General features: G+C 38.5%; 1 protein-coding gene across 1 annotated transcript; it reads right to left on the bottom strand.

The window, feature by feature from the left end:
• Positions 1 to 376: 376 nt before the first annotated feature.
• Positions 377 to 16,663, bottom strand: LOC149314676 (Golgi-associated RAB2 interactor protein 2-like). Its single transcript, XM_089523129.1, has 7 exons — positions 16,453 to 16,663; positions 13,480 to 13,626; positions 10,730 to 10,932; positions 8,223 to 8,478; positions 3,915 to 4,161; positions 1,205 to 1,251; positions 377 to 406 (listed from the first exon to the last, which is right to left on the bottom strand). Exons 2-7 carry the CDS (start codon positions 13,561 to 13,563, stop codon positions 377 to 379), a joined length of 867 nt encoding a protein of 288 aa, XP_089379255.1. The 5' UTR covers positions 13,564 to 13,626; positions 16,453 to 16,663.
• Between the last annotated feature and the right edge of the window lie 3,364 nt (positions 16,664 to 20,027).

Here is a 20,027-nt window from a genome sequence, read left to right as displayed (position 1 = left end):
GTCCCAGTCCTGTCCACTTAGCTCACCCACTACAAGTATTGCAATGTTTATATCTCCCATTTCTTGTTTTCCTGTTTCTAGCTTCCCCTGATTCATGCTTCTCACATTCCATATTCCTATATATCCTGTGCTGCTTTGTATTTTCTTTTTGCCTCTGAGCACATCAACAACTGAACTTCCTTTAGGCTTGAGTTCAGTTGTGTTGTTAGCCACAGTACTGCTGCATGCTGTCACTAACTCTTGTTTCACTTTGGGTTGAAACTTTTACTTGGTAAAATATCCTGAAAAGGAGATTTACTGGTGCCTCCCTCTGTGCACTACTAACAAGTTGGCTATGGTACCACTGCCCTTGTCTCTGAAAGATCCCACTCTAGTGTCACCCTTCATCAATGCTGCTGCGCATCAGCTGTTTGGCATTATAAGAGAAAATATTTAATTCTCAATTATACACAAATAATATATTATTAATTCCTAAGCACCTTCCATCTCCCTCCACAGGCCAACAAAATTTCCATTTTACACATTCCTTTTTTAATAGAAAAAATGTCTGAACAAATCTATTAACAATTGTGCAGGTTACATTTCTTAAATTTTAATTTCCCCCCCAAACAAATTGGTCTGACTGCTATGCAAACAAATGTTCCACTTCCTACTTTTCATACAAACGTTCCACTTTATGTGAATGTGTGTCTCCTAGCTCTGAATGTTTGGTATTGTGGAATATCTTTGATAAACCACAATGTATTTTAGGTTATAAAAATGTTCCATGCACGCTCCTGTGGACATGGAACATTTTTATAACCCACAAAAATCAGCATACTCACTGGAGCCAGAGAATAGCCCAGATTGAGACACTCAGTGGAAGTCTGCCTAGATAAAAATTGATAGCCCACAGGCCAGTGCAATTTTACTTAGTCATGTTGCTTACCAACTACTCTCTTTCAGATAACATGTGCATGGGGAGAGCATGCAGATAGACATATGATATACCTACAGTATATTCCTGTTTAGAAAGTCATAGCTAGATTTCTATAATTTTTATAGCACCCAGTTCCTAACCAAATCTAGATACTGATTATAATTTCTATACTTGTCCCATGAATTTTAAGCATCTTCTGTTATGTGGACAAAAGTAAAAGTAGTAAATTAAGAGAACAGGATGGGAGAATATTTCAAATTGTCAGAAAAGAAAGGGAATTCATACCTGAAGTCTGCAGTCTTTTTTCTGAACTAGCAAAAGATTCTCGTTCTCTGAAAGAAGTAAGGAAAAGCAGAAAGTTAAGAAACTTCTATTACAACTATATTAAAAAAATATATTGCTATTGCAGGGTTGAACTACACAAAACAGCAAACATGGGTATCAGTCTTCACATCTGCTACACAAAGCTGGGGCATTTTCAGAGGATTCATAGAAGTGGAGATGGAAAAGTCATCCACTCCCTGTTAACATAGGAAAAAAATGCACAACTGTAAGAGGTTTGGGATCTGCATTGCCACCCCAGGGGACCTTGAAGGCTACACTGACCCACTATGTAGGGTGACCAGATGTCATAACCACAAAAGACGACAAAGCACCACAAAATGTAAGACATTACAAAAAAACAAAAACAAAAAAACAGTAAAGGTAAAGGTTTCCCCTTTGACATGATTGTTTAGTTGTGTCCAAATGCAGGGGGTGGTGCTCATCTTTGTAACTAAGCTGAGGGAGATGGCACTGTCACAGACAACTCCATGGTCATGTGGCCAGCATGTCTGCTGTGGTGTATGGAATGCTGTTACCTTCCCACTGAAATGATACCTATTTATCTACTTGCACTTTTACATGCTGATTTTATTTGAATTTTTTTTAATGGGGTGGGATTCATAATAATGATATTTGGGACTTTATGTAGCTTGGGGGGAGAGCTTTTTCTTCTCAGTCCTACTTCTATAAATGTACTGCCCACCCTCACCAATTTAATGCAGCTAGGCTCCAAGATTTGAAATAAATTGAATATGGTGTGCTTCTGGAAAGAAGTATTATCAGACAAATACAGTGAGAAGAAAGCATGTCTATTGACATAACATTTAATATTGTTCTTAATCTGTGAAGTGAACATTATCCCGAATTATCTTCATATAGCTGTTTTCTAGTGGATTTTCAAAAGCTTGTAGAAATATAAACACACAGGTCTGTAGTTCTTCAATCTTTAGAGCCCATTTGGAATTACTGACAGATCCTAGTAGGCCTTTTGCAATGTAGTACAGTCTGTGGCTGTACTACATTGCACAACTGTTTAGTCCGGGATGCAAATAATAGTCTTTTTATTTTACTGACAGAGAAATGATTCTTTCCAGAGGGGGAGAAGGCTACATTGACTAGAGAGTACAGTTTTAAAATCACCTGTCCTCATTCACAACATCACATAAACTACATCTTAAACTGCTACATTAGATACTAAGGCATGCAAGCATCTTGATCAATGCTGCAATCTTGGAAAGTTCAGGGAATCCAATTTCAGATACATCCTCTAAGATCTGCCTACCCACTATGGAGTTTTCCACAGTGGTTTCCTTCTGAGGTTAAAATTTCTGGCCTCAGCAAGGAGCAAAAATGGATGTAGTGGTAGGCAGGGAGTGAGAGGACACAGATTTGTTGGATCAACAGAACTGTCCGTTCCAGAAAATTCCCTAACATGGAAATAGATGCACTCTGAAATCCATCTCTTTTCTATCTCATGTCTTGCAAAGGAGTTGTTTTCTTTTCTTTTTCTTTTTTCTTTTTAGTTAGAAGACCCCACAAAACCCCAAATCAGATGGAAGAGAAAACTGGCTGAAAAATTAGCTCCAATAATAATTATTCCTGGCTGAACTTGGAGCAGACTGAAGTCTGTTGGGTTCCTTACCTTAGGATCACATTGCAAATTTATTCCATCTTTGTAAGAGCTTGAAAATAGACTTATGGGCCTGAACAGACAGGCCAAAATAAAGCTGCTTTGGGTCACTTTGGAAGTATGCTGTTTAAATGACACACACATCTTAAGAGGCCGGAAGCTGTGCTAAAGCTGCGCTGCAGTCCTTAGGACTGGAGCGTGCCTTTGGCGCAGCTTCCAGCCTCTTAGGACACATGCATCATTTAAACAGCATACTTCCAAAGTGACCCAAAGCAACTTTATTTTGGCCTGTCTGTTTGTGCCCTATGTTTTTATAATGCTTTCCCCATCTTTGCTGTAAGGATTTTCCCCAAGGAAGCCAGCTATTGGCAAGATAAACTGAATAAGAAGAAAATCAGATATGTACAAATTACGGAGATTATCACATTAGTTTTGCTACCAGGATGTAACTTTTAAAAGATTGATCTTATCACATTCATCCATCACCGGGCAGTAGGCAGCCTGTATGAAACCTGAGCTTCTCTCGCAGCTTTTCAAGAATGGGATTTTCCCATTCTTGAAAAGCTGCATGAAGCTTTTCCTGCCTGGTGGTGAGTGAATGCGTAAGATCCGTCTTAAAAAAGTTACATCCCAGGTCTATCCCAGCAGCAAAGCTAATGCAATAATATCTTAGGTTTCTGTTCTATTGAAATGGTTCTAGATGCAAGGTGGAAAACTCTCTTGACAGAAAGTGATCGATAAATCTAATATTATTTATTTTATAGAGGCACACCTTGCTTTTGACATATTTAAGCATATTTGTTTTAAATAAGGCTTCCTCAATCCCTAAATCCCAGAATCAGGACTTCATTCTGAAACTGGAATGAGTTTCATAGCTCTCCCATCACTTCTTTGTTTGGAGGAGGAGATTACAAGCAAAAAATATAAAAAGAGACCCCTGAAGGCTGATGAACCTAATGTAAGAGGGGAAAATTAAAATAGAAGCTGGAAAGTAGATTATTTATAATAATATACCATTGTAATTAATGTACCTTGATTTACTATTTTTAACAGTCCTCTTCATGAATTCTTTTTTACGGTCATCTTTTTTCTCAAAATCTATGCCCATTTTTTTCATGAAGCCATAGGGAGAAACTGGGGATGGGCTCTGGCTCTTTCGAAATTCTTCAATGGGACCAACTATATCAGAAATAGTGACACGCTTGGAAGATGTTTTCTTAATGATTTGTGTTTTCACTGGTTCTTCGTTGGCTTGTTGGTTCATGGGAGTCTCTATTTCACTGTTTTCCTTTAGAAAAAATTAAAAACAGAAAAGAAATAAAATTTAAAAATTTCAACTGAAAATCCACACCAATGGGATTTTCCAGAGCTAGCTTTGCGAAGAGTACACAAAGTGATTGTAATGATGAACTGACACTTGCAGAACAGCCTAAAACAATTAAATGGAAAAGAAACTCAGGATGCCTAACCCAAAACCAATAATATTTCCCCTAAGGCACTGGGTGAAGCTGAGAAAAGATAATCTAGGTAATCATTATAGCAGCAACAATTTTCCTCTAATCACTTTTTAAAGCATTGACAGACTGCATGTGTATTATTTTTTATTGCTATTTAATTTTGTTGCAGCTAAGTATATGTACATCTGCTGGCCTACTTTAGTCTCATTGGCTATGCTCTGCAGCTTATCCTATATTCTTTTTTTTTCTTACAAGTGAGGCTCACTACGTTCAATACTTCCAAGTAAGTGTGCATAAAATTGCAACCTACATCCAATTATTTTGGATTAAAAGGAATGGATTGAACTATATATCACCTAGAGCATGATGCTGAGCAGTGACTTTTTTTCACAGCCTGTCAGAGAAGAGAAAGTGTTGATTTTTTTTTACATAGAAATAACTAAGGTGATCTGCTGGCATGCAGCCAATCTTGGTGTTTTTGACCTAGTGCAGTCAATGCAAAAATTTTTGACCTACTGCTTTAGTAAATAGCTTATTAGCTGTGGTAAAACCAATATAATGGTCTTCTCCATAACAATATCTATGTATAAGTAACTTTGGAGAAGTATGAGCTTTGGCAAGTAGACAAGATTTTACCTCTGATAGGTGAATGGCATACTGTAAATCCACCACTGCTAACAACAGTACAACTGTAGTTTGTCCATTTTTATTTGACAAATGGAAGCTGTTTAAATTTTTCAAGAAGCAGTTTCTGGAGCAAAATTTTGTCAGTTTGGAATTAAGTTTGGGACAACAATATCATTAGTATCTTATGTTACAGAAATTGGAACCAGTGCATTAATATTTTAAAATGTTAAGCCAAAATGAGTATCTCTTCTTTGAACAAAACTGAATGTAATTTTGAGGGCATTTTCCAGGAAATCATATGGAAGTATAATGTTTGCTAGGTTTTTCTTCTCCTGCTGCCTGTCCTGTCATCCTTGAAAGGATTGTGGGCAGTAGCTGTGGCAGTTAGTGGCAGGGAGGGGAAGAAGCAAACACTGAATAAACTTGCTTGCCACTAAACCAAAGGTGTGCTAGCCACACCCTCAACTTATTGCAAATGCAAGAGAGAAAAACTCTGGTCCTTAAAGACCTTCATTGGCTGCCTATTCGCTTCCGGGCGCAATACAAGGTGTTGGTTATCACCTATAAAGCCCTAAATGGCTTGGGCCCAGGGTACTTAGAGGACCGCCTCTGCCCATACAATCCGCCCCACACACTCAGATCTGCCGGGAAGCATTTATTGAAGGTTCCAGAGGTCAGATTGGCTACCACCACCCAGAAGGCTTTCTCCAGCTCGGTCCCAAAACTCTGGAACTCACTTCCCGACGAGCTCCGCTCGGCCACCTCCTTAGACCGCTTCAAGAAGGGGTTGAAAACACACCTTTTCGAGCAGGCATACCCTGACTCCTGACTCCTGTGATGCTCCCCTTCTCCTCCAGACAGCATTGTTGAGCTGTCATGTGTTTTGGTTTTTATTGCTATTGATGTTATTGTTGCTTATGAGATGATGTAGATGTTTTTAATGTTTGATGTTGCTTTATTGTTGTGACTTGCACTTGTTGTTAACCGCTTTGATTTTTTAGAAAAGCGGTATATAAATAAAATTTTTATTATTATTTTATTTCTAATTCTGGCAAACATTCTTGTCTCACATCTTCCAGTAAATACTTTTTCTCCTTGATGAGTGCTGCAGCAAGTTGTGATCCAAACAAAACCAGTCAGCACAAAATGCAGATTGCATCTATAATCACTGTAGTACCATTTTCCGGCGTATAAGACGACTGGGCGTATAAGACGACCCCCAACTTTTCCAGTTAAAATATAGAGCTTGGGATATACTCACCGTATAAGACTACCCCTCTTCCAACGCACACCAAATAAAAAATTAAAAAACCATCAGATTTGATTTCAATATGGTATGCAGGTACTTCGCAGGAAAGCTTGTTGTATATCAAGCCTGCTTGGATTGTTCAGCTCTCCCTGCTTGCCCAGCCCTCCCTGTCTCCAAGACTATCAGAGCGGTAGCTGCTTTCATACGATCGTCGCATACGGTGGGGATGTGGCCGCAGCCGTTTTTGAGCTCCCCCCACCAGCTGTGGCGACCGCAGATTCTTCAGTCTGGCTCAGAAATTTCAGCACCTGCCCTATAAGATGACACCCAGCGTATAAGACGACCCCCGATTTTTGAGAAGATTTTCCTGGGTTAAAAAGTAGTCTTATACGCCAGAAAATACAGTATTCATTTCAAAGTTCCCAACACGAACCAGGGCAGTTAAAGTGGTCTCAAACTGGATTATTTCTGCCATGTGTTTTGGCCCTTGGAGTAATTGGGAGAAACAAAACACTTGGATCAGATGGCATACCAATAGAGCTGCTTCAGTCTACAGAGACAGAATCTACTCTAGTTCCAACTAAAATCTGTCAACAAATATAGAAAACAAAACAGTGGCCCATAGTTTGGACTGCAGTCAAGAAATAAGAAGTCTAGGGCTTGGAAGGGCAGCTATGAAGGAACTAAACAAGATCTTGAAGTTTAAAGATATATTAAAAAATACTAAAGTTAGGATTGCCAATGCCATTGCATTTTCCATTTCTGCATATGGTTGTAAAAGCTGGACTGTGAAGGAAGGTGATAGGAAGAAAATCAACTCATTTGAAATGTGGCACTGGAGAAGAGTTCAGTGGACACCATGGACTGCTAAAAAGACAAATAAATGGATCCAAGAGGAAATCAAGCCTGAATTCTCCCTAGAAGCCAAGTTGATTAAAATTGATTTCCTACTTCCCAAGCCTGAAAAAATTAACACTCAGTAGATGTGATTTCTCACTACTACTAAGGTTTTTATTCTACTTCTGACCTAAAAAAACCCAAAACAAAATACTTCAAAAGTCAAATTCCACACCCATAATCTTCCCTTCTTTCTTCTTCATATAACACAAAAATGGTTCCTAATCTTTAGAAATGATGTCCAATGATTTTTCTTTGAGCAGTGTTGCCAATTTGTCCATCTCTGCCAACTAAAAAAAAATTAATCCACTCTTCTTCTGTGAGGAAATAGCCAGTTTTCTAACTTTGAACATATAGCAGTCTTGCTTCTATAATCATGTCATGCATAAATTAGGGGCAAAACAAGCCGCCCCTGACAAAGCCAGATTGGAGCCGCAGCAACTGCACTGAGCAGGGAGGAAGGAGTGCCCTGGGCCTCTCCCTCCCTGCTGTACGTGACAGGGAGGTGTCTGTGTGGGACACTCAGCTGGGTGTCAACCCCTCTTATGGGGTGTCACCCAGTGCAGTTTGCACTCCCTGCACCCTCCCAGTGATGCTACTACATATGAGGAGCCCAAGGGTTGGATTGGAACCCAGTATCAAACACTTCAAAGAACGCAGTAACCCAGGTTCCTCATCTTTAATACACAGTGTATGCACATAATAAATTTTCAAATTTAATTTGAATGAATTATCTTTGTGTAGAAGTTTAATTTTTCAGAGACCTTCCTCCAAGATAAAAATGCCAATGGGACCAAATATATGCATTTAGAGTTGCCTTAATTTTTTTCTTGTTACTCAGATAGAATTTGTGGAGAAAACTGACTAGCCTCAGTGAAGAATTTTTACTGTGCATCTTCTGCTTTTCCTTGATGCCCAGTGAGAACACTTTAAAGAATGCACACACGAGTTTCTCTTCATGCCACTCTCAGGAACCAACAGTGGTATATAATATGTTTTCCCTGGCATTGAACAAACTGGTGATTTATCCTATACATTTTTAATTTGCAATCTTTCAGTGCCCAAGGCCTTATTTTCTAAAATATCAACAAAGAAGCATTGTGTCTAATTTGCACTTACTTTCAATATTGTGTCTGTGGTCGCTCTATATACTTCCTCGGTTTCAAATTCCTTATATAGAGCATGAAATGAAGAACCCTTAGATTTAGATTTCAGTACATTGATGAGCTGTGTCCACTGCTGGAAGAGATGGTCCTGCTTATGTGGTGGTGCACAGAGTTCTAGGTAGTAGGCACGGCCACTCACCAGCTTTAGCTTGATGCGTCTCTTCTTAGCGGAGTGAACAGAAATATCTACAAACTTCAAGGGCAGGAACCTGAAAGACAATTCCCAGATGAGTTTCAGGCATTCATGTAGGGAGCAGAAAATAAAAACAAAAAATGAATCTTTAGTGTGTTTTGTATCATGGGATATGGATTCATTCAGTACATGTGAACTAAGAAGCTAATTTTCAAACCAAAATTATCCCCCACCTGCCTACCCTGAAGGATCAAGATAACCATAGGGTAAGCCTACAGTTCTTAGAAAAGGAGCAGTAATTATGGTAATGGCAAAACCTGTACAGTAATACAACATTTGAAAGGGAACCTCTAGTTTTTCACTGTGTGTTGAATAAAGATAGGAAGTTCTGCATAAGCCCTTGCACAGAGGGTGATGATGTTAGTCTCTATTTTTTTTTTTGGTGGGGGGGGGGGAATAAATTAACAATTTATTATATTTAACAGTCAGCTAAAGACTTTGGTAGAAAAGTTACCAATAAATTTACTCAAGAGCATCTTTATTTATTAATTTTATTCTATGATGAGCAAGAAACTATATTGGTGTAGGACTGTGGTATAGTTAAGCCTCCTAGATCTGAACTAGTGCTGGTCCCTAGGCTGGTGCCCCTGCCCAAGTCATTGGCTGATAGTCCCTGGTGAGTTTCCAAGAAAGAAAGAGATGCTTGTAGCCAATGGGGACAAATATGGTGCCAGTCCCTGGCACATTGGAAAAAATAAGGCTCAAGTAACACAAGCAGTGTGCTAGATCACACTTATTTTCAAAATTTTAAAGCTGCACCATTCCAAATGTTAACATATCTGGAAGATTTGTTCAAAATATTTAAATTTTGTTAAGTAGGACCTACCCCATAGTTATCATACTCTGATATATAAACTTGTCTGGAAATGGCCGAGTATATCCATTTAATCCCATCCTCCCCAATGTCCCTTTCCAGTGGCTCAGGTCTAAAGAAACATTATTTTTATCCACGCCTATTCTCCACTGCATCCAAAAATAACTCCTCCTCCCTAAAACCATTCCATTCCAGAAGTCATTTTATGAACAATTGCATAAGGCTGGTGACTGAAAGCATGATTTTCCCTTCCCTCCTTTTCCCATTTTTCCTTTTGTAACATAGATTTTAGATTGTAAATGTAGGGTCAGGATGTTTTTTCTTTTAAAAAAAGTGTACATAATAAAACAAGTTGGTGTGGGAATCTTTTTTCTGAAGAGGATGGTATTCATGCAATAAATAGGTAAAGGGAAACAGGATTTTGCTCTAGTTGGACAACTTATTTAAAGATTTATGCATTTATTTAAAGATCTATGCATTCCACTCTTCAATGTACTGGATTACAGAGTGGCATTGAAATAATACACCCCCCCCCCCCAAAAAAAAAGACATATCAAGAAGCAAAAAAGATAAAAGGTCAAAACAGACAGTGTTAAAATGCATGGGCAAATACAAATAAAAACCTTGAGAGAGCCAGTGTGGTGTAGTGGTTCGGAAAATCAGGGATTGATTCCCTGCTCAGCCGTGGAAACCCACTGGGTGACCTTGGGCAGGTCACACACTCTCAGCCTCAGAAAACTCTTTGATGGGTTTGCCTTAGGGTCACCATAAGTCAGAAATAACTTGAAGGCACACAACAACAACAAATAAAAACTTTTGTGCCTCTGTACATTTTAAAGAATAATGTTGGCACTAGTAGAAAATGTCGGGACCCTTATTAATGCCACCTCATATTACATGGAATAGCCACTTGGAGAAGACCCTTTAGCAGACAGTCTTGCATCCATCTGTTTACTCTTAACATTATAACGCGGGGGTGTATGGTAATATTCTGTAATGTAACCCCCTTGTGCAGGATTAGAGAATCAGGCATTTTATTTTCAACAAAATTATGCCATCCAAGGTGGGATGAAAAATACACTTCATCCAATCTGTGAAGAGTGCCACCATCAGAAAGAATGGTTCTATTGCTACTAATGCTGAGAACTTTGATGTGAACTGTGAATTCCTGATTAAAAGGATTGGTGAGGGATGAAACATATTATTTAAAACAACTATATCTCATAAATAATTATATGGCACTTCAAATGTTGTTGGACTGCAGCTCCCAGCATTCCTCACATTGAGAATGTGGGCTGGGAATCTTGGGATTTAGAATTTGTATTCCCAGTCCAGTGTAGGGGAAGTCTGGGGAAATCTGGACAGATTGCGCTCTGTTTCTCAAACCAAAACAGAACAAGAAACTAACAAATGCTACCCCCCTCCATCATCGTCTCCTTAGCTGTACTGTCACCTGGTAAGTACAAGTTCATCTTCAGAGCCTGACTGCTTTCGACTTGCTGGGTGGCTTATAATATTTTCCTGGGAGGATGAAGGGGTTGAATGTGCCAGCAACATCACATTTGGAAATGACAAATTTGGACTGGAAGCACAAATGCCCATAGTTACATAATTGGGGCGATTATGAAGGTAAATCGATTCACCTCTTCTGTTGACCTGCAGAGAGATAACAGGTTACTTAAAAAACAACACCAAATCCTTCTCAGGTGCATCCTTATTCTTCTGAGGGGCTACACATGATGAAATGGTTGGGAATATGGCTGGAGTGCCAGTGAAAGAGGACACGTAGCAGATTTCAGTAACCACTACATTACAATGTATTTTGAAGCTTGAACTCTCCTTAGAAGCCAAGATGACTAAACTGAGGATGTCATACTTTGGCCATATCATGAGAACACATGACTCTCTAGAACAGACAATAATGCTTAGTAAGTAGTGAGAAGGCCGCAGGAAAAGAGGAAGGCCACATTCCAGGTGGCTCGACTCCATGGCCATTAGTCTGCAAGACCTGAGCAGGGCTTTTGATGACAGGGGGACCTGGAGGTCTCTCATTCAGGTGGTCACCATAAGTTAAAGTTGACTTCACAGTAGTCAACAACAACAAGGTATATTGTATAGCTCACTCAGAGGGAAACCAGCCTAGCTGCATTATTGTCATCTCTCCAAACCCACAGGCAAATAGATTTTTATTTAGACATTTTTTCTTAAGCTGGCTTGTGTGCTACAGCAGGTTTTAACAAAGCAATCAGAGCCTTTTACATTTTGACATCTGCAAAGAGTTCATATAGCCCTTAATGGATCACTGGAAATGGTTTATAAAACACTCTTCAAGTAAAATTGACTATATTCATTTTGATCTGGACATCAGGTCAGAAGGTGTTTGGATATGTGAGTAGTTTCCATGTCTTAGTTACATAAATATTGTTCAGCATGTATAGCTTGAGTACGGGGGTAGGGATCTTGTGGAACTGAAGCCTTGATCATGTTCTTCCTGGGTTGTTAAAAAGGAGGAGGGTGGAACCAGTATCTTTAATAAATGTGGTTCAAGAAACTGAAAGACCCTTGATAATGAGAATCCCTGTTAAGGAAAATGTCACTGATTTTGAATGTTCACTAACTGGGCAAAATAAGTTCCAGATACTCCTCAGTGAGACTGAATATTTTTCAGTCTGGGGTTTGGCCTCGTTTAGGAATTGAGATGACATAGGTTAAGGTTACTTAGTAGCAGAGAAAAAAATGACAGTGAGAGTGCAGCCTTGCATCTTTCTCCTTTTCTTTTTAAAAAAATGTAGCACTCTTAATTCCCCATGATCTCTCTGTAGCATCACTCCCAAGGTGAGACTCTGATAATATTACCCAGAGATTACTGTGATATGTTTTGTGTGAGACTGCCTTTGAAGAGTGTCTGGAGAGTTAGTGATGATGGAGAGATTATTAATTGATTTACTGCTTTTTTTATTCTTGCTGCTCTTCTGCGGCTGCTGTTATCTTTCTATTGCTCTTTAGAGAGTCAGTTTTTAAAGCTTTGCACTAAAATACTTTAAGTTTTTATTCTGATATTGTTTCATCAGAAAGGTGGAATACAAATTTGCCTATAAGTCCATCCCTCTCTCCCTCCCTCCCTCCCATCACTGTACAAGGATAGAAACTAGTGCAAGGAACACCAGTCTAATTATTGTTAATAATTATATCTTATTATTATACAGATATTATATCATGATAGGGAGCTATAGAACAAGAATGTCTGAAAGAAGTGCCGCTGCAGTGAAGGGGAGCATGTAAGCATTGCAAATTACAACATTAATGAGATTCCTGTGGTTCTTGGACTGAGCATTCCTTGTTCAGGGAAATTGCAATGGTTCATATGTGTGTTTGTTTTTGCCATTTCTCACAACAGTGTGAAGTGGTTCCAAGAATGCAGATAAAGCAACAGTCATAGAATGTAGCAGGGATATAGCTAGGTTTTTGTTTGATTTATTATCAGTAGACTCTCTCTCTCTCTCTAATATATATATATATATATATATATGGAAAAGAGGGAACATACTTGTATACAGCCTAATTGATTTTCCCCAAGCCCAATACAGTTATCTGAATCAAACCCAGGCCTGAAATCAGTTTGAAATGGGTACAAATGGTCAGTCTTCTCCAAAAGGACCTGGAATTGCATTAATACCATGACTTGATCATTTTGCTTCAGATGGGGATATTTTCAGCCAATTGTTTGTTATGACAGTTCTTACGGCTCATGAAGACTCACAGCCAACTCTTTCTAAGATGGTTGAGCTCTTCTCTGCTTACAGAGGCTTTAACTATCTTTCTGGACCCAACTAGCCAAGTCTCATGTACTAGAGCCGGGGGGGGGGGATGTGACTTGTAACTCTCATTGTCCCTAGCAAGGATAGCTAATAGTGAGGGGTAGTGAAAACTATAAGCTAACAACAATTGGGGAGCCACATATTCTTAATCACTATGCTAATTATTAACTATAAATGGCAAGGTTGAAGGGGCATGTAGCAAAAGATGTCCAAGAATCTTCCCATCTCTTCAGGCAGTAAGTGAAAATTATCACATAAAGTAGTGTTCTGGAGAACACACATCGATTGCCAGTGGCATTTAAGCTGCAAAATATAATGTTTACAGCACAATTCTGAGGCATTTATGCGCTGCTAAGCTGCCAGTCCTCTAATAAATTCTGGTTACCTGAACAAAGTTGCTCTCAAACACAGGAGCAGATCTCAAGGGAACATACTCTCCTCTGTCAAGAACTTTCTGAAGATCTCCCATGATTGGAATGTGAATTCTGAGTGTTTGATGGGATTCCTCAAGGCTGTTTGCTTCTTGTTATATCTAAACAGAAGATAAGATCAAGATCATACTGGAAACCATAATATAGGACACATTTTCTGATAGAAATCTGCATTATAATAGGCTACTTTAGCATAGCAGATAGTATGAAAATAGGCTAATATCTTCAAAAGACATCCTGTGTATTGGATATGACTATTCTAAATAATGCTTTCTGGAGCCTTTGCTATAAGCTGCTAGACACAAAGATTGTGGCATTTTATTTACTCATTTTATTATTATTATTAATTTTAATTTATATTCTACCTTTTTCCTAATATGGGACTAAAGGGAACGTACAGTATTTTAGCCTTGTGTTTTATATGCCTGTGAACATTTTGAGAGATTTGGGTGATCCTGGGCAAGTCACATTCTTTCTGCCTCGGGGAAAGCAATGGCAAACCTCTGAACAAATCTGGCCAAGAAAATCCAATGATAGGTTCACGTTAGGGTCACCATAAGTGAGAAATGACTTGAAGGCAAACAACAACAAGAGGAAAGGGATTTGGGATTGGTAGCTTTCAGATACTTTAACTTAAAACAGATTAACTATCCAGAAGTGGTGAAGTATGAGTAAGGGAAGTGTGGCATGTGAACGAAGATACCTCCCCTTTTACAGCCTTCTGCATGGCTAGAGGGATTATGGTATGTTTCTCAGATAGGTCACAACAATACCCAATATAATGTTCACAACTACAGGTGAGCCACAGTTGTGCTGGTTTCTGGCAAGTGTCTAACACTGATAAGACAACAGCCAGGGGATGAGTCTGAGAACGGTACTAAGTGAGTTGATGTCTCTGAAGCACACACATGGTATAATTTCAATCTTATCTAGTTGTTAAAGAAACTGACTGAGCAGAGATAGCTCCCATTATCAATGGCTTTTCAAAACATTATTTTTAATTAAAATTGCATAACAAATAGAGCCAGTAAGAAGTGATGTGCTACTGGATACAATGAATAGGTTGTTTCTGCTGATCCATAAAATTACTCCATTAATTTTGACAGTTAATTAATTTCAATTTTGACTTCCTGTAAGTATGTTCCTCATACTTATTTTTTTAGGAAAGATATTTGTTATGTGGAGGAACAAATTAAAAAAACCCACCAGGCTGTATAGTCAAGCAAGTCAAATAACAAGTGTTTTCAACTTGGTGGGTCTTTTGGCCAATTCTACCCCATCCCTTGCCATGCCATGGATGGCCACCATTGATTTAGTGATGTGGTGGCAAGCAGAAGTGGGTTTTCCTCCTTCTGATTTCCATACCCCCTTCCACACTAAAAGAAGGCACATCTTCCACATGTACCTTGTTTTAGCATGGAACGGTAGGTTTTTAATTACCTAAAATGCCAGTGAAGTCTCCAGAGCCAGGAGGCTACATGCCAGCCATAAGCTCTGGGTTTCCCATCCTTGTTGTGCAATTTCTCCAGGTGGTAGTTGCTATCTAGACATGAGGTAAAATAATGTCACAATAGGGACATATGACAGATGACATAGTCCTAGGAGATGACATGGTGCCAGTATATTTAAGAAGGAAATAACTTTTCAAGGTTAGCCTGAATTCATTTTCTTGACATACTAATTTTCAGTGTTTAGGAAAATTTTCCTTTTGTGTGGGAGCATTCACACAGGCACTTCCATTCCCTCTTGCCTTGAATGGTAAAGTGCAAGGACAAAAACTACCTCTTAAACCTGCAGCTGACATAAATGGGCTTTCAGAGTGCTCTCAGTAATTTGCTTTATTTGTGCTTGAGACTGGAAATGCAATTAGTGTGTATGCTTTTATTGCAGCAGAAAAATGTTGAGAAACAGTAAAATAATCAGTATAAAACATGTCATCTACCAAATGTTGTCAAATAATTGTTACATAAGATTAAAGTTCAACTGTCAAAAATGGTCCAATATTAAGTGACTAAGTGTCGCTTGCCATGTCAGAGTGTGGCATTATTTTAAGACTGAGATCATCACACCATTCAGAAAATGTTACAAGGTACAGTGCAGGGAAAAGGACAGAGCAAGAAAATGGCCGGGGATGTTAGTTCACAAACCAACTTCAAGACTTTGTTGTTAACTGCCGTCAATAGCAACTCTTTGAATGAACCTATTCAGCCATAATTAAGGTATTATCTCAGTCCAGACCAGTACACAGATTATTTAGCTGTAAGGCTTCTTGTGAGAGTAATGAAATGGGAAGAACAATTGCACACCATTTTGAGTTCCTGGACAGATAGTAGTAGCAAGTACATTTCTATACCGCTTATCAGCGCACTTAAGCACTCCCTAAGTGGTTTACAACTGGAAGCTAATTGCCCCCAACAAGCTGGGTACTCATTTTAGCGATCTTGGAAGGACCCTGAGCCCCTGGCTGGCAATGAACTCACAACCTTGTGGTTTATAAGTGAGTGGCTGCAGTACAGGCATTTAACTACTGTGCCAGATACAAATGAAATCATGGGATATAAATGAAATGAAATACATGCAGCCTTGCCAGATGAACCTGCCCATTTGCCTGACACAAGGTAGGGCATGCCTGTTTGTCACTCTATGCGGTAGTTCATCTGTGCACAGATTTAGGACTGCAATGCATGCGTCTTACTAAATTCAGTATTTTTAGAGTTCAGCTACACTAAATTCAAAATAAGTTCACAGAATTAGTAGTCTATTCTGGCATTTCAGCTACGTTGCTAAAAATGGATTTGAATCAAAAGGTTAAAAGTTCGCATTTTAGGACAGAGAACAAAATGATGTACAACCGAGAGACAAAGCATTCAGAAAAGTCATACATAATTCAGTTATTGTATACACATGCATTGTCTGAATGTGCTTACCTTCACTTTAAAAATAAACACGAAGTCTGTCTTCCTGCAGAAGATAGCTGAGGATTGGTTGTCTGTGATACAAAAGAGATCTATAAAGCTGGTAAGTTGCACTGGCATTCCATGGTTTATTCCTAGCAGTGCCAACCTCCTTTCAGTCTTTCATGACTGGCTGGCAGATGTCTTCTGTCCTTCTTGCAAGGTAGTCATGGACCTACCCATTCAGAGCAGTGGGACAAGTAACAAAGGTCTGAAAAAATAAACCAACCTGCCCTGACCTAATGTGCTGTGAGGTAATAATGTCTCATTAGCATATCTGAGTCAAAGAAAGGAAGTCTTGCCTTTCAACCTTTTATTTATCCTGGCATGAAATGGAGGTGGTCTTCAAATCCACAGCAGGATATTTCATGAAATAATAATTTTAAAAAAGCCATCAAAGAATATACATTCCTGTTAATACAGCATGGAGTAATCAAAATAGAACTCTAGGCTTCGGGGGGAAAAGACTTAAAATTTAAGCAAGAAGTTTCAAGGGTGAATATTAATAACTATTTAAAAAGCCAAATTTGAAATGAGCACAGAATACCATTACAGATTTAACACAGAATCTCAAAATCAGATTAGGCTATTGAGAACATTTCATCAAGCACTATAGAGAATACTTATATTGTCTTCCATCATGCCCTTGGTTCAGGCTTAACACCTATGGTGTGGATTTCAGAAGAGAATTAGGATAACTGTTTTCGGCTTCTGACCAGAATCTGTTTAAATATGCTCTTTCACTGGTATCTTTTGTTCATAGCTGGAAAGCATATCTGTTCTATTCAGTCTTTGATCTTTCAAATGTAATGAAATTTACCAAGGATTTTTTTTACACTTCTTTTGTATTTCCCCCTTAAATTATTTAACTTAAGGCTTAACTAGTGTCTACATTTTCTTATACATTTAGGTACAGCTCCTAATTATAATTGAAATAATGCCTCTCTTGTAAAAATGACTGCTTTTTAGTTTAATTCTAATCTTACAACATTTTGGAACATTAGTTCCAAAAATTAAAATTCCATTATTTTCTTTGTGTAAAATCCCAAAGTGTTGTATAGAAACCTATAAACAAGGTGTGATCCACCAGAGAAATATAGCCAACTGGTGGAGTATGTCTGCATTTGACAGCACTTTGATACAATTTTAAAAATTAGTTTACAAAAACAATTGCACTTATTCATATTTCTTATTCAGGATGTGTATGTGTATGGCTCAACTCATGTAAATGCAAATTCAGTTCTAACCTCTGGCACATAACTAATGCATGGTGACATTACTACAGGGATGCCTGACTGAGGTGCAAAAACTTCCTATCGCCAGTGCCTCCTTATACATATTCAACACCCCCAACAAAACTTTCCAGTTCACACCTCATAACAGTGTACTTAAAGTATAAAACTATGGTAACTGTCCTCTCCTCATTCCTGTATCACATAGTACCTATTTAAAACAACTCTATAGGTACAAGAACCAACATTATCGCTTTCCCTGTGTTTCATCTTTCCTATGTTAGCTTGGTGTAGTGGTTTGAGTGTTGGACTACAACACTGGAGAATAGGATTTGATCCCTTGCTCCCCATGGAAACCCACTGGATGACCTTGGAAAAGTCACAAACTCTTAGTCCCAAAAAACTGCAGTAAGTTTTTCAGGTTGCCATAAGTCAGAAATGACTTGAAGGCATACAGCCACAACGTTAGCAGAGCAAGCATTCTTGGGTCAGCTGATGGAACACTAATCTATCCATTGGCCTTCATGCAGCCCTGCAGTGTTCCTGCAACATACAGGATGAGGTGAAGCTACCATGAAAGTAGACTTCATACATAACTAACTTGCAATCTTAGAACAAGGAGGAACCAACATCTTTTGGAGGAACAGATGAGAGATTTGGTTGGCCAAAATAACCACAGGAAGCAAAGATTTCATTTTGTCAAAAGTACCTGGGCTCACACTTTCCACATATAATCTACATGTGATTTAAATGAAAGATGAAGCAATAAGCAATAAGCTTTTGATTAGGTGGTATGAAGTGATAGGAAGCATATTTTTGATATGCCACAGGACTCCTTTTGTTATTATAGTGTTAATATGAAAGAAAAAATGTGCTTAGATATTTATGAATGGATAATAACAGATTGGTTGAATAAAATTTGTGACAAAGAGAAAAAAATTAAAGTTGTAGTGTTATCAAGAAACAAATATATCTCTGGTAGAATTAGACCAATGCTGTGCTAAGAAGTCTCTTAATATTCAGCTCAAAGATATGGCAGTTCTTAAGAATAATTGTTAAAGAAATTTGCTTTGAAACCTCAATCAACCGCCTTCTGCTTCCACAGCTTTCTTTGACAGCTAAGTTGAAGAGTTCATTACGTTAGTGATTTTCACATGAAGCACTGAACAGCTTTCAGATGATAATTTTTAGTCCTAGCCATTTTCCATACGGTCTGAACTAGTAACAAATTAAAGACTCGACACCTATTAGCAAAACCCTTAGTCATCCAGTTCTCTAACGGTGATGGATTATCCCTTTTATGTGACATGAAGGTAGACAGAATTTAATATCCTTTTACAAGGGAGAATGAAAAATGTAATTGTTATAGTAAGAGACTTAGAAATAGGTCTAGAGACTAGGGGGGGGGGGGAAGCAATTAGTTGAGCTCATCTTTTTCTCACCCAGAAAACAATGTAATAAATTTTCCATATACAGGAGTTGTGTTTCAAGATCCAGTAGGGATAGTGGTATCAAATGACCAAAATGCAGAGGGCACAACTAAATTTTAAGTCTTGATTAACAGAATTTGAAACTGCTTATAATGATTTAGAAGTGCATAATACATACTATACAGCAAATGTTCAGAGGGCAAGAAGGTGAAAGTACATCAACAAAATTATTGGCATAATTAGCTTGCTGGCCAAATTGCTTCATGAGCACCTGGGAGGACAAAAATGTGTGTGTGTGATTGTGTGTGTGTGTGTGTGTGTGTGAGAGAGAGAGGGGTGGGTGGGTGGGAGATGGTGATATGGAAATAAGAGAGGCAGAAGGAATAAAAAACAGAGAAGAGCAAGAGGAGGACAAGTCAAGAAAATATAAGGAAAAAGGAAAATGGAAAATGTTCTGGAGTGCTGGAAGAGTGACAAAGAAAAGTGGAGTGGCAGCAGGAAAAAGACTGACCTGTTTGGGGATTGTTTCTCCTGGTGTGGACACCAAAAGGCTTACCTTTTTCCTGCCTCTCCTGGTGAGTGGGAGAAGCAACCCACTCAGAGGATGTTCCTCCATCTCTGCTGGGAAACATCCATATATTTATATATGTGCAATCAGATGTGATCAAAATTTTTGCTAGATTAACACTGATCAGGTACTAATCAGATAATAATCAGGTAACTCTGGTAATACAGAAAACTAGTGAAGATCTTCCACCTTCCACCATTATGCCTAACAGGGCCATTTATCTTTTCAGACTCTCAACAACTGTGATATATGCACATCAAAACAATTTTTTGGTTTAACCATGGTTTAAAATGTGTACTTTAATTTTCTCCTGCTCAG

The sequence above is a fragment of the Sceloporus occidentalis genome, unplaced genomic scaffold, assembly GCF_023333645.1.
Source record: "Sceloporus occidentalis isolate IW3139 unplaced genomic scaffold, rSceOcc1.0.p SCAF_4, whole genome shotgun sequence".
In the NCBI taxonomy this organism is placed as follows: Eukaryota; Metazoa; Chordata; class Lepidosauria; order Squamata; family Phrynosomatidae; genus Sceloporus; species Sceloporus occidentalis.
The sequence above is the reverse complement of the archived record's forward strand: the minus strand, read 5'-3'. Positions and strand labels throughout refer to the sequence as shown.